The 13,824-nt window shown below is 53.0% G+C and overlaps 1 protein-coding gene across 1 annotated transcript in view; it reads right to left on the minus strand.

Annotated features, from left to right (window-relative positions):
- The window catches only part of Soga1 (suppressor of glucose, autophagy associated 1), a 71,163-nt gene that overhangs the window by 48,108 nt on the left and 9,231 nt on the right, over positions 1–13,824 (minus strand). Inside the window, exon 2 of the mRNA XM_028855620.2 lies at positions 4,311–4,535. Within this exon, the coding sequence (XP_028711453.2) occupies positions 4,311–4,535 (225 nt within the window). The remainder of the gene's footprint in view (positions 1–4,310; positions 4,536–13,824) is intronic.

Genomic DNA, 13,824 nt, shown 5'->3' on the forward strand with positions numbered 1-13,824 from the left:
TGGCTGGAATCCAGAAGGTAATCAAAAAATACAAGGCTTCTTATTTACTATTATTTTTAAATAATTCACTCTATTTATTAACATATTACAAAGTTGCATTTCTTTCATAGTTTCATGGCCTATTTTTGATTGTGTAAGTTACTTAAGAACCACCACAGCCGCTCAAAGGCCACAAGTTCAAGGAACCATCTCTACAGGGATTTTTGTTTTAGGCTGGGCTGGGAATGAACGAACCTTGGACTTTTGTGCACACTAGGCGAGCACTCTCCCACTCATCTACATCTCCAGCCCCACAGGAAAGTCTTTTTCTCCCCATCCTAGCCTTGAGCTTGCTACTAGCCAGGGATGGCCTTGAACTTCTGATATTCCTGCCTCTGCCTCTCAAGTGCTGGGCGTATGCCACCTTGCTGAGTTTATGCAGTGCTGAAGACCAATGCCAGGGCTCCGTGCCTGCTAGGCAAAGCACTCATCAGCTGAGCTACACCTCCAGCCCAGCGACAAAAGCATTTGTTTCTTTCTTTCTTTCTTTCTTTCGAGACAGGGTTTCTCTGTGTAGCTTTGGAGCCTGTCCTGGAACTTGCTCCATAGACCAGGCTGGCCCCGAACTCTGCCTCCTGAGTGCTGGGATTAAAGGCATACGCCACCACTGCCCAGCCACAAAAGCATTTTTTCTTGTATTACTGATAATATTGCTTTGCCTCTTTGCATTGGTTTTATGCACCTTGGCCCAGGCTTATGGCTAAAGTCCCCCATATGGGGCTCTTAGGTCACTCAGGAAGCCCTCTCCTCACCAACATTCCATTCATTCATCTTGCCTTGGCACTGGGGTGGAAGTGGTGGACCACAGACACCAAAGCCATGCCTCTTCGGATTCATTCACGTGTGTCCCAGGAGCAGCTCAGGGCCGGGTATACACTAAATGCCTAATAATTGTTTATTGGTGAACAAACAAATGAGGATCCAGCACATGATGAAGGAGTGACTGGCTGAACATGTGTGGGGAGCTGCCCCTGCCCCACTGTCTAAAGAGGGCTACTAGGGTCAAGGTCCTCTCCCAAATGTGCTTCTATGGGGGTGGGGATAGGAGGTGTCCCATATCCACCATAGCTTCCACCTGGGAAGCGCATCTGGTCCCCATGAGAGTTCCTGGATCCTCTCCCTTCTCCATGGATTCCCTGTCCCATGTTCTCCATACCCCAGGGCCCCATGTTAAGAAAGCATCCCCCAAGCTGCAGAATTCTAGACCGAAGAGCCTACAAGCTCAGATCCCTGCAGGGCCTTGCAGCCTCCACGAGGGCCAGGAAGCAAAGGACACTGCCGCCACCGGAAGTGGGCAGCAGGAACCACGGCCTGGCCCTGCCTTCCCCTCGCAGATTTCCAGTGGTCCCAGGGCCCTGGGCCCTCACAGGTCATTCATAGAACCAGTTAGCTCCTCCCCAGGCTGGCACCACAAGCTTTTCTCACCCTCGGGACACATTTTATTTCCACTTTGAGGCTCAGGAAGGACAGGTCAGTTGCCCAAGGTCACATGACTGAGAAGGTCTAAAGCTGATGCTGTGGGGGCAGGCTTGAAGGCATAAAGCTACGAACAAGGGGCTGTCAAGGACAAGTCCCAACATGGCTTACTATGTCAGAAGGGGCCTAGAGGGCCCCATGTGCTCATCTCACTGGGCCCCACAGTTACATCCAAAGGAGGAGGTTGAGAGACCAAGGAGGAGAGGCAGCTGCAGCATCCGGACGTGGGGCAAATGCCTGAAGCGCAAACAAATGTGCTCAGCCATGAGGTCACTGTTTACAGTGCCGGCCTTGGTCCCTGCCGAAGGCCATCAGCAGCGGAGGGCCCCCAGCTCCTGGGCACATCAGCACTGGGCTCTGAACCTCGGATTGCAGCATGTCCCCATGGCTCTGATCTTCAGTAAGAGAGATGGCAACTGAGAGCAGCATCCCAGGCCGGGCAGCATCCTGAGCCACGTGTGACTGAATTCCCTCAAGAATCACATGATGGGAATGTCACCCCACTTTACACAGAGGGAAACTGAGGCTCTGAGGAGAAAATGATGCAGGTCACCCAGGACACAGCCAAGGCCAGAGCATCCTTATCTAAGGATGGCGTACATATTACTGATGTGTTCTGGGACCTTCTACAAGAAAAGGCTGTGGGACCCCAGTGTCCCCGCCCATGACACCCTCCCTCGTATGCTCAGTTGAAGACTACCACACCCATCACACAGCACTCTCTTCAGTAATTTCATTTTATATTCATAAAAGTCCTATAGGGAACTGAACTTATCTCCATGTTCCACAGGGGAAACAGGATCAGAGATGTGAAGCAGCTTACTCAAGGCCACACAGCCACAAAGCGGCAGCACAGGTCTCTATCCAGTGACTCTCCCATCCTCATGCTACCAGCCTGCTGAGGGTCTGAGATCTTGTTAACTGGGTGGACCAGCAAAAAGTGGAAGAGCCTGGGAGGGTTGTTATGGGGTGGCAGTGGGGGAAGTCTCACAAATAACAATGTGCCCAATAAAACCACTGGAGCGCAAAAGCCCTGCAGGGCACGGGGCCAAGGAGCCTGCTGAGCAAAGGAGGAATCCCTAGGCATACCCCTTCCAGTCCCTCTCCACCTGGGTCCCTTAGCCTGCCTAGGGGAAGTCCGCATTCTGAGGACCCCCATAATTGCCTCTGACATTCCTAGCACGCTGGGGCGAAGGGCGATCGGAGCTGTGGCCAGCTCAGGCTGAGCCAGAGCATGAGCTCAGCGCTGCAGCTGCGAGGGGAGGGGCGGGAGGAGGGGGGGCAGGGGAAGCACGGCGATGCTGATTGGCTGGTTCAAATCCCAACAGAAGGGGCCCTTCCCCTCCTCCTGGAGGGCTGAGCCCCACCCCCACCCCAGCTGCTCTGGCCCCGCCCACCAGCCTGTTCCCCACTCCCTCATCTCCTAGTAGACTTGTCTAGGGTCCCTCCCAGAAACCCTCAAGGACCAGGGCCCAGTGGCAGATGTGTCCGATCTTCTCCACTCTCCTTCCGTGTCTGCTGTCTCTAACCAGTGAGGGAAATGGAGGGTTGGGTTTTTTTTTTTTTTTCTCCTTCAAATCGTGTTTTGTTTTGTTACAAACAAAAACAAAAACAGGATCTTGCTGTGTGTACAGTCAAGAAAACTGGCTCCACGCAGGTACACAGGCTTGCAATTGAGCCGCGGCTTTCCTAAATCAACACTGGTTCCGGAATGAACAGCGTCCTTTGAGAGTGCCTTGCAGGGCTGGATTGAGTCAGTGCCTTCCAGCAGCAGCAGCAGCAGCAGCAGCAGCAGGCCGGTGTGGATGGCTCTGCACCTGTCTGCCCTCGGGGCCCTTGGGAGTCTTCCCGAGAACTTCCCTGGTTACCGGCAGCTCAGGCCTCTCCTCTCTTGGCCCCAGTGCAGAGGTTACCTATGGGACTCCTAGGCTCCTCTCTGTTCTATACCAGCCCCAGCTCCTGCGACCCCCTGCTCACACTGGGCTGTGTTCTGAGAGCAGAGGGCTGGCTCAGGGACCCACGGTCTGGACCCTCACCAGGGCTTATGTAAATAAGACAGGCAGTGGAGACTTCTCTCCTGGAGCCCTCGCCTGTCTGAGTAGGGCCATCCCTGCTTGCTCCTGAGGCAGGGGAGTAGCAGGGTCCAGCAGTGAGGTCTACGGGGTGGGTGAGCCTGACTTCTGCCACCCACAGAGGAGAGCCCCTGACCCTGGAGAGGTACAACCCCCCTCTGAGCCCCAGAACCCTCATCCAGAAATCAGATGCAATAATGAAGGCTAATCACGGTTGGTCCCTCTGGTGTCTTATCCACGATTTCATTATCCCGGGCTGGATATTCTTACATCCATTTTGCAGATGGGGAAATTGAAATATAGGAGACTTGCTCAAAATCACAAAACCCAGGCATACTGGAGCCCATCTCTGAGCCGGTCCAGCCTAGCTGACTCCTTTGTCTCTCAGTAGCCTGTAGACCTGAGCAGGGACTGTGTAGGAGGCCACTCAGAGGCCAGATACAGGCAAGAAAGAGCCTCCTCCTCCTCCTCCTGCTGCTGCTGCTGTGTGTGGGGGTGGTAGTGATTGGTCATATCATTTTGGGATATCCCATTTGGAGGACCTGTTGATCCACCAGGGGTCCCAACTTTGCAGATGGAGAAACTGAGACCCAGAGAGGCAGGATAACTTGCTCAAGGCAAGCAGTAAGCTACAGGGATAACCTGGATCCCCAATGGGGCCCATGACCCAACCACCCATCACGGGCACCTATAAAAGAGGTTGGTGGAGACGCCCGGACTGACCTTGACATCCTGCTCCAGACCACGGATGAGCTCACCATCCACCTGGCCTGTCTGGGCCGCGCGGAGGCTGCGGCGCTCGGCTTTACGCAGTCGGTACTGCAGGATGCGACAGGTCTTGCTGGCTTGGTCCAGCTGCTGCCGGAGCTCCTGTAGCTGGTACACATCTTCCTCCATGTAGACATCCCGCATCTCCAGCATCTCAGCCCGCAGCTCCTCAATCTCGTCCTGCAGGACGGAGGAATGGTCAGATCCCCAGATGCCATGGCAGTGGCCAGGGTGCCTGAATGCTGGCCACATCTGGCAAGCAGCCCTGGGGGCCTGGGGTTATAGGCCAGATAACACCCAGATAACCACAGCTGAACTCCCAGGCACTGTAAATCTATGCCTTCTGTGGCAAAGGGGGCTTGGCAGATGTGACTAAGATAAGGGTCTCCAGACAGAAGCGTTATCCTGGACTATCTGGATGGGCCCTGACAGGGAGGCTCATGGGAGGCAGCAATGTGAGACATTAGGAGAGGGAAGGCAGACAGGCTCTGCAGGTGGAGAAAGGGCCACCAGCCAAGAAACGCAGGCAGCCTCCACAAGGGGCAAAAGGCCACGGAGAACACCCTAGAACACTCAGCAGACGTGCAGCCTGCTGGGACTTGCGTTTCAGACTGCAGATGCTATGCCCCTCTGAAGATCTGGATCTTAACCGTCCCCGCAGTCACCTGCTACCGGCTAAGTCTTCCTTGTGGCCTTGCTGGGAATTGTGCCCTTCTTCAGGAGCTGAGGGCGCCAGGTCATTGGAAGGTGCCTTGAAGGGGAACTGGTATCCGGTCCCCTCCCTCCTTGCTTCCTGGATACCACGAGGTAGGCAGCCTCCTGTGCCACACTCCCCAGGCACGATGCTCTATGTCACAGCAGGCACAAAATGAAGCGAAGCCTCCAAAGGGTGAGGCAAAGAACAATCCATCACGTTCCTCCTTGTAAGTTGGTTACCTCGGGTATTTTGTCAAAGCAACAGAGGCGATTTGTTACAGAAGCGATGGGAAACACATCAGGATGTACTCAACAAACATTCCTGAGTGCCAGCTGCCTAACTGACGCTACGCCGCACACAAAACCAGGGCAGCACGTTAGGGAGCAGCATGGTCTCTGACTTCCTCCCCAAGCCTTATTAGGAAAACACAGTAAACAAAAACCAAACTCAGATACTACTAACTCATGGAGGGAAAAAGAACAAAATAACAATATGGCAATCTGAGAAGTATGGGGGGGGGCAGGGGGGAGGTGCTATGTTAGGGGACAGGGTCAAGGGGGCCATCTCTAAAGAAGGGACATTTAAGCCAAGGCAAGAAGCGATGTCCACAAGAGTTCCAGGGAGAGGGAACAGTGTGTGCAAAGGCTCAGAGGTAGGAAAGAACTCAGTGCATCCAGACACACCAAGAGCTTGACAGTGGTGGCGCACGCCTTTAATCCCAGCACTCGGGAGGCAGAGGCAGGTGGATCTCTGTGAGTTCGAGGCCAGCCTGGTCTACAGAGTGAGTTCCAGGACAGCCATGGATACATAGTGAGACCCCCATTTCAGAAAAAAAAAAAAAACCCATCAAGAGACTGGTAAGATGGGTAAAGGTGCTGGCCAGCAAGCCTGGTGACCTGAGTTTGATTCCTGGGACCCACATGGTGGAGGAGAGGAGAGAGCCAACCTCTGTAAGCTGTCCTCTGACCTCCTCATTGGTTCTGTGGGACACATATATACAAAAACCTTAACTTAAAAATTGTTTTTGTTTAATAATGACACAAACATTTAATTCCAACACTTGAGAGGAGGCAGAGGCAGAGGCAGGATCTCTGTTAGTTGCAGGCCAGCCTGGTCTATATGGGAAGTTGCAGCCCAGTCAAGGCTACAGAGTGAGACTCTTGTCTCACAAAAATTTTTGTTTGTTTACTTTTGCTTAAAAGACAGGGCAAGAGTCAGGTATGGGGGGAAATAGAGTTGGGAAGATCATGAGTTCAAAGCCAGCCTCAGCTATATGAGATTATCTAAACCCCAAACAAAACAAAGCAAAAAAGAAAAAACCAAAGCTGGGGGAGTAGAGGGGTCAGCCACACAGGGCCCGGAAGGTCTGGTTTGAGGGTTTTGTTTGTTCATTTGTTTGGTTTTTTGAGACAGGATTTCTCTGTGTGTATCCCTGGCTGTCCTGGAACTCGTTCTGTAGACCAGGCTGGCCTCAAACGCACAGACATCTGGCTGCCTCTGCCTCCTGAGTGCTGGGATTAAAGGTGTGCCACCACTGCCCCGCTGGTTTGAGGTTTAAGCGGAGGGTATTATTACAGGTGACCTCAATCAGGAAGGCCACCTACTGCCCCTCAGTCACCAGCTCCCATAAGCTCCTCACTTCCCTCATCTCATCTGAAATTCTGTGTAAGAGTTGGTCTCCCAGTAACCATGGGAGCCTGGAAGGTCGTCCCACCTGCCTGGCCTGACATCTAGCACCTGCTTAGCCTCCTGCAGACTTCCAATGAGTATTAGCTGAATGAAGAAAAGCATCCCTAGTTAAGGAAGAAAGAACAAGAGGGAGGGACTTCCTGCTGTGAACGACAGCAAGGGACTACAAACACTACACAGAGGGACACCTCGCAGAGAAACACATAATTATGTCTCATATCAAATATGGAAACTGAGTCACCAACATGAATAATATCTGTTAGCTTAAACAAGATTGCACACAGAGAAGGGAAACTGAGTCATCAGGGATGAAGCCTTGACAGAGGCACTCGCCAGGATAAGCACTCAGGGTGGGTACTGATGGAGGCAGGGAGGGAACCAGGAACAGAAAGTCCACTCTGGAGAGGGAACCAGATCTGGAAGGCTGGAGTCCCCAAAAGATGATAGGAATAAAGGGGAGTCCCCACCCCACACCCTTTGCTCACCCCAGGGGCCTCCATAGTCTGGGAAAGGAATCATGGGGCCTCTCCTCACACCTGCCTGCCAGCAGGACAAGCCCGGCTGTGGGTCTAGACCGCAATGGGTCCAGACTGTGGCCTGGCTGCAGTGGCTCCCTGTGGGAAAGGGATGTGGCCAGCTGGATTGATGGATAAGCGAGAAGCCATGTTATCCAGGCCTCCCCACACCCCAGGGGTCCTCACACCCATCTGCCTGGCTTCTGGAACTATTTCTCAGAACACAGAAAAGGCAGACTGAAGTGGCAAATTGGGGGCTCCCACCCCCACATACTGTCTCCCTCCACTAACAGCCAATCGGTGTTATCACTACTCGCCACACCAGACTGTGTCTTGGGGCGTGTTCACCATCACTCCAAAGTGGGTGACCCTGCCTTTGGCTGCAGAGGGGCAGTCACCTCCGTGGACACCCCATCCCAAAGTAGAGTCACCCCCTGACACCATGCCAAGTACTTGGGCAGACAGGAAGTGGGAAGGGAGGAAGTGAGACAGCCAGTGAGCAGACTAGTGAGAAAAATGAGGAAGTGAGGCGTTCAGCCGGCACAGAAGGGAGCAGGAAGTGAGGGGCAGGAGATGCAGGCAGACAGACAGACACATCCACACGGCCCAGGCCGCAGGGACCCATGTTCAAACTCAGCCTTGCCGTCTGTGAGCCGCTCACACAGCCCCCGAGTTGCTCTGACAGAACACAGCGACTGGGAGGACGTGGGGTCTGAGTGACCCTCCAGGTCAGCATGAGTCAAGGGGAGAAGAGGGCATGCTCAGACTCACGCCGCTGGGGCACGTTAACAGAGCCATGAGGTTGCTATATCCCTCCGTGTTTAGCTTTCTAGTACCTAACTGGCTTTTGTGAAAGTAGTACACGGTCAAACCAGGTTTTGAAAAACACAGAAAATCTCAGTCATAATGTCTCTACCTGGTTCTGAATGACAGTGGTCCCCAGGGACAGTGGACAGCGCTATGGCTCACTGGTAGTGTTTGCCTAACATGCTGAGGATATGGTTCTACCCCAACGCTCTGCACCCCCAAAAAGTGGAAACCTGATTTAAAAAAAAAAAAAACAACAACCCATATTCCCATCCAGACCTACTGAGTCGGAATCTTAGGGGGTGGGTCCCCTGAGTGATTCTGAGGTAAGGAATTTCTTTCCCATTTTCTTCCCCACAGAAGACAAGAGTCCCATCTCAGCACAAGTCCTGGCCCTGGGCCTGACACGGACGTCTAAGTGAAGAAGTGGACGAATGTCTCCCCGAGCAGCTGTCTCTCAGGGAACTGCCTTCACCACAGTGCAGGCAGTTGTGGACATGCCAGCTCCGTATCTGAGAGGGTTTGGGGGGCCGAGGCCTCGGCTGGCTTGCTCCAGCTGCACGCAAAACACCCACCAGCCCCTCCTGGCACGATCCCATGTGAGGCTTCAGTTGACAAAGGCGGGCTTGTGACCCACACGGGCTTCTCCTGGGGTGTGTGCAACAGAGACTGGACACTGCAGAGCTCAGGCAGAGACTGGGTGTCCAGGCCTGAGGCGGGGGCAGGGAAAGGAGTCGCTGAGGAAGGGCCCCAGAAGCCAAGTGTCCACACCCAACCCAGGCATCTTCTGAGCACCTAGGTCCTGCATACGGGGTTTTGCCTTTCGAGGCTCCACCACAGTGGCTGGTCCGGTTGAAGAGAGAAGAGACACAGGCCTCCTGGCTTCTTCACGGACAATCCAGAGGCCCGCAGAGGTGCTACGGCTCGAACTCTTCTACCGGACATCAGGAAGGAGGGTTCAAACTCATAGAACAAGGTCCTGGGGTTTCCCCTCCCCAACACGGGGGCACTCCAGATCTCATCCTCTGCCTCAGATGTAATGGCTACACTGTGCAGTGCCCACTTTGGAGTCTGGGGAACCCCGATTCTCAACCCCACAATCCGAGGGCTGCTCTGAATGAACTGGATCAAGACCCCTAGACTGTACCAACCCTAAGAAGCTGAAGAAGGGCGTCAAGCGGTCCCGCTCGACTCTGTTTTCATGCCGCCCTCTGTCCCGTGAAGCTTAACCCAAACTTCTAAGGCCAGGCTGCACACGGGGGTGGGTGGGGGGGTGGGAGTGGGGGGTGGAAGGGGAGGCCAGGGTCCAGGGACAACGGCTCAGCATGATCTTCCCTTTTCCAAGTTTCTTTGCCTCTGACTGGAAGGCAATGCCTGTTGATTAGAGGAAGTCTGAAACAAAGCAGGTGGCTTCTGTCTCAGGTCCAAGCCCCTGACCCCTGACCCCTGTGCCACGCCCCAGTCTGTTCCCTATTCTGTCTTGCACCTATGCCCAGATATGCTAGGACTAAAAGGCTGGCATGGCCTACAGGGAGGCCCACGAACACAGGCCCGTCCATGCACTTCTGACTGCCAATCCTCTCCCCAACCCTGTGAAGGAGGCGTTGAAAATGTTCCCATCTTGCAGAGGAGGCATCCGAGCCTCAGAACTTTCCCAGAGCTGCTCAAGCTAGGGAGGGGTGAGGCTGGATTCTACACAAGGCAATGGCCCTAGGCCAGGGGATGCTAACTGCGTTCCTCCAGCTTTACTCAGGCCGTTCCCTATGCTCTACTGGCCTTCACCAGGCCAGCTCCCAACTCTCTCATCTTTCCAGAACATCCATCCCTCCCTCCCCTAGTCTGATTCAGAACCTACACTCCGAACTGCAAGGTCCCTAATGGTTACAACACAAGGTTGTATTTACTTTTTCTTCTTCTTTCTTCTATCTGCCTGAGGAAGGGCAGGGCAGGGTAAGGCTGGGTCTGACCCATGCCTGGTCCCCAGCATCACCAGGCTGTGGGATGCAACAGGTACCATGGGTAGGTAGGTATGAATGCAAAAGTAAGCTGTTGGTCTGCTGGTCTCTCTCCACAGCCTGGAGTCTCTGTCCTTTGACCCCAGATGTAGGGCTTGTATGAAAGGGCAGATTGAGCCCGGGCAGACCCCTGTGCCACCATAGGAGGGTGGCAAGGTCTGCCCAGGGGACCGCCTGCTTCCCACACACTTCCGACATGTCAAGTGTCTCTCTGTCCGCACAGTGACCCAACAGGGTTACTGGCAGGAAGCAACCTCCCAGAGATGGCCAATTCCCAGGACTCCTGGGAAATTGGCCCGGAAGAGTCTCTAGGTTCAGGCTGGGCTGAACATGAACTCAGAATGCTACTAATAATAGGCTTGCAGAGTAGCACAGGACTCAATAGTTTATACAGACATTCCTGGTGAATCATCTCATGGGTCCTCACAGAAAGTGCTGGCTAAGGCAGGCCAGGAACCCCTGTTCTGCAGAGAGGGCTGTGAGCATCACAGGGAAGGTGGGCTATGCCGAGCCCACCCAGCCAGGCAAGAGCCCTGAACAGAATGCTTCCCTTGGGACCCCTCCTCTGTGTCGCTACTCAGCAAAGTCACACATTTATTTTCACTAACCTCTCCAAATTAGCATCTCCTTCCATTATGGACTCAAGAACACACTGAGACTATATCGGAAGCATCCAGGACTTGGACACCAAAGAAATCACTAATATTTTCATATCCTATAATGGTTGTTGCAAAAATGTAAAATATTGTTCATGCTCATCAGTATTGAAATTATAGTAGTTAACAAAGCAGCCACCAGAACTCATGAGTTTATAAACACACGTAAGGATATCATAGTTGTTGTAGTTGGAAGTTTTCCTGTGTCCCGTCCAGGCCCACAGTCACTTGGACCCATGTAAACATATGAAGGCTTACATTACTTACACACTGTATGGCCTATGGGTCAGGCTTCTTGCTAGCTAGCTCTTATAACTTAATTCAACCCATTTCTATTAATCTATATGTTGCCACGTGGCTGTGGCATTACTGGTCTGCTGTCCAATAAGGACCAAGTGGGGAGTAAGTCCTTGTATATGAGAGCAAAGCATATGCAGGATGGATTTGGGCTGTGGGAAATGAAAAAGACTGGACATGACATCCCTTTGCAGATACACAGCAAATGGCAGTGGGTAATCTGACCCCCGAGACAACCCTGCCCCAACCCTTAAGGGACAGAGAAGTAGTCTAGGGGACGTAAGGTTCCTGAAGACTAGAAGATGTTGCCACTTGGCAGCCTGTGAGATGACAGGTGGAGATCTTCGACTCTCCCACCCAAGAGTAGCTCCCAGTGCCACCGAGGAGCCCTGCAGACCACGTTTGAGATCCTAGCTATGCTGAGGCTGAGGCTGAAGCTGGGAACTGACATCCTAACACAGGAAGCTCCCATGGACTCTGCACTGTCTGGGCCTCCTGCTGCTCCGTCCTGGCCTCCCAGCTTTTCACCTCAAAAACACCAAGCACTGACTACCTCAAACACATCCCTGTGCTTGAACAATTAGTGAGTGCCACAGTAGGCCTGGTGGCCAGAGCCAGGTTGAAATGACCAGATGTTATCCTTGTCACGGTCACCCCTCATTTCAATAAGCTGCTCCAACTTGTATAAGACATGCTGTGGCTTTTCCTTCCTCCCTCCCTTCTCCAGGGCTGGGGATTGAACTCAGAGTCTTGAGCTTATTAGTGTTTGCTTTGTACATTCCAACCCCAAAAATTATTTTTTAAAATGCTTATAAATGTGATTGAAACTGTTTAAATGTTCCCTCATTTTAAACCCTCCAATGATGGCTGGGGACAGGCATGCGTCTCCTGCCTGGCAAATGGATAAGCTGTGGCCACTACGTGTAACAGAACTCCAACAGCAGAAGAGGGACGGGACTCTGGAAGCATCTGGTACCCTGGCTCCATGAAGGAAGCCAGCCACACTAGACGCTGTGGGAAGCCATGTATGTGCCTTTCTGGATGGGCAAGGTCATGGGACAGAGAACACACCAATGGAAGAGGGAGGGCCTTGATTACAGAGGAAACTCGGGCAAACAACGAGTTTGTTGTCTTCTAGACCCTCTCTTTTTGTGGTTGCTGAGGATTAAATCCGCTGTCTCCCACAGGTCAAGTCCAGGCTCCAGCCCTGAGCTACACTCCTAGCCCTTAGGAACAACTTAAATACGGTAAAGTGACAGTTTCAGTGTATCCAATTTGGGGGGTCAAGGTCTTTACTGCTAAGCTTGATCTTCCACAAGCTGTCCTGTGACCTCCACATGCATGCCTGCACTCACATGTTAATATAATAGAAAGGTGGCTAGGTAGGTAGGTAGATAATTTTTTTTTGTTTTTTGTTTTGTCTTGTTTTTGTTTTTCGAGACAGGGTTTCTCTGTGTAGCTTTGTGCCTTTCCTGGAACTCACTCTGTAGCCCAGGTTGGCCTCGAACTCACAGAGATCCGCCTGCCTCTGCCTCCCGAGTGCTGGGATTAAAGGCGTGCGCCACCACTGCCCGGCTAGATAGAGAATTTTTAAGAAGAAATAAAATTTTAATGTAGCTAGTCTTGCATCCTTAGTTTATATCTTGCCTGGAATGAACAGTTATAGAACTGAATTACATTTGTCAGTTTTATTTTACAGTGAGACCCTGTTTCAAACAGATAAAAGCAAAGTAAAACAAAACCTCCATGGAGGCAGACTCTTTCACCACACGCAGAGCGAACCTGTCCCAGGAGCACAGGCTCCCCCAAGCCCGACCCCGCTCACCGACCTTACGTGGGCCACATTCCAGCCACTCGAGTCTTCCCCCTGAGGCAGAAATCACCTGACCGGTCCCAGCTCCCGGCCTGTCATTCCTGTGCTGAATGCCTAGGCCTCCTTTGAAGCCTTGCAGCCTAGACATCTCCTTCCCTCACACTGGGTGTCACGGTCTTACTTGTGACGTTCATTTTACTCATTTGTCCACGTGGCTGTGGACAGCCTGTCTCTGACACTAGAGACTTACAGCAGGGCTGGCCTGGCACACACGGAGAGGCTCAAGGACCAGCTAAGAGTGAACAGCCAGGCTGAGGAGAGCACCACCATCCCACTGTGCAGCGGCAACCAACCGCCGTTAGACTCTGAGGTAATGTCCAAGGAGGCTTCAACTGTGACACCAGGCCACAGCCATGACAGATTCCAAATCTAACCCAAATGGATCACTTCCTTCCCAGCTCCTACCCAACTGGCCAATGAGCAGGCAGACTCAGGAACGGACAGGCAAAGTTGAGTCATATATGGGACCAGGAACTTCTCTCACATCAACCGCTCCACAGAGAAATAGGGGCTCTGCCTTGCCCACCTCCTCCCACACCACCTGGCTACCACGTGGCTATCATTCCCTTGGGTCAAGGCCCAGGCTGCCTATCCATCTGCCACCCTGGCTCTAGGCCACTTATCACCCACCCACCCTGGCTCTGGCAACCTACCCCAGCCCTGGAAGAGCTGACCAGCAGGGTGGCCAGCAGTGGCCACGGGGACAGCATGCCAACCCCACCCAAAAGGCCAGAAAAGCCATCTGCTGTCCTCTCCCTGCTCCCTGGGACTCTGACAAGGCTCCAGATGAGATCATCGCACGTGGACCCCAGAGGAGGGCTGTAAAAGGCTTCACTTCCCTCTAAGCTCAAATGCAAATGCTCTAGACACAGGCAAGGGGACGGGGAACTCAAAAGGCTCCATCCTTCACAGAGCGGGCA

The sequence above is a fragment of the Peromyscus leucopus genome, chromosome 4 (assembly GCF_004664715.2).
Source record: "Peromyscus leucopus breed LL Stock chromosome 4, UCI_PerLeu_2.1, whole genome shotgun sequence".
NCBI lineage: Eukaryota > Metazoa > Chordata > Mammalia > Rodentia > Cricetidae > Peromyscus > Peromyscus leucopus.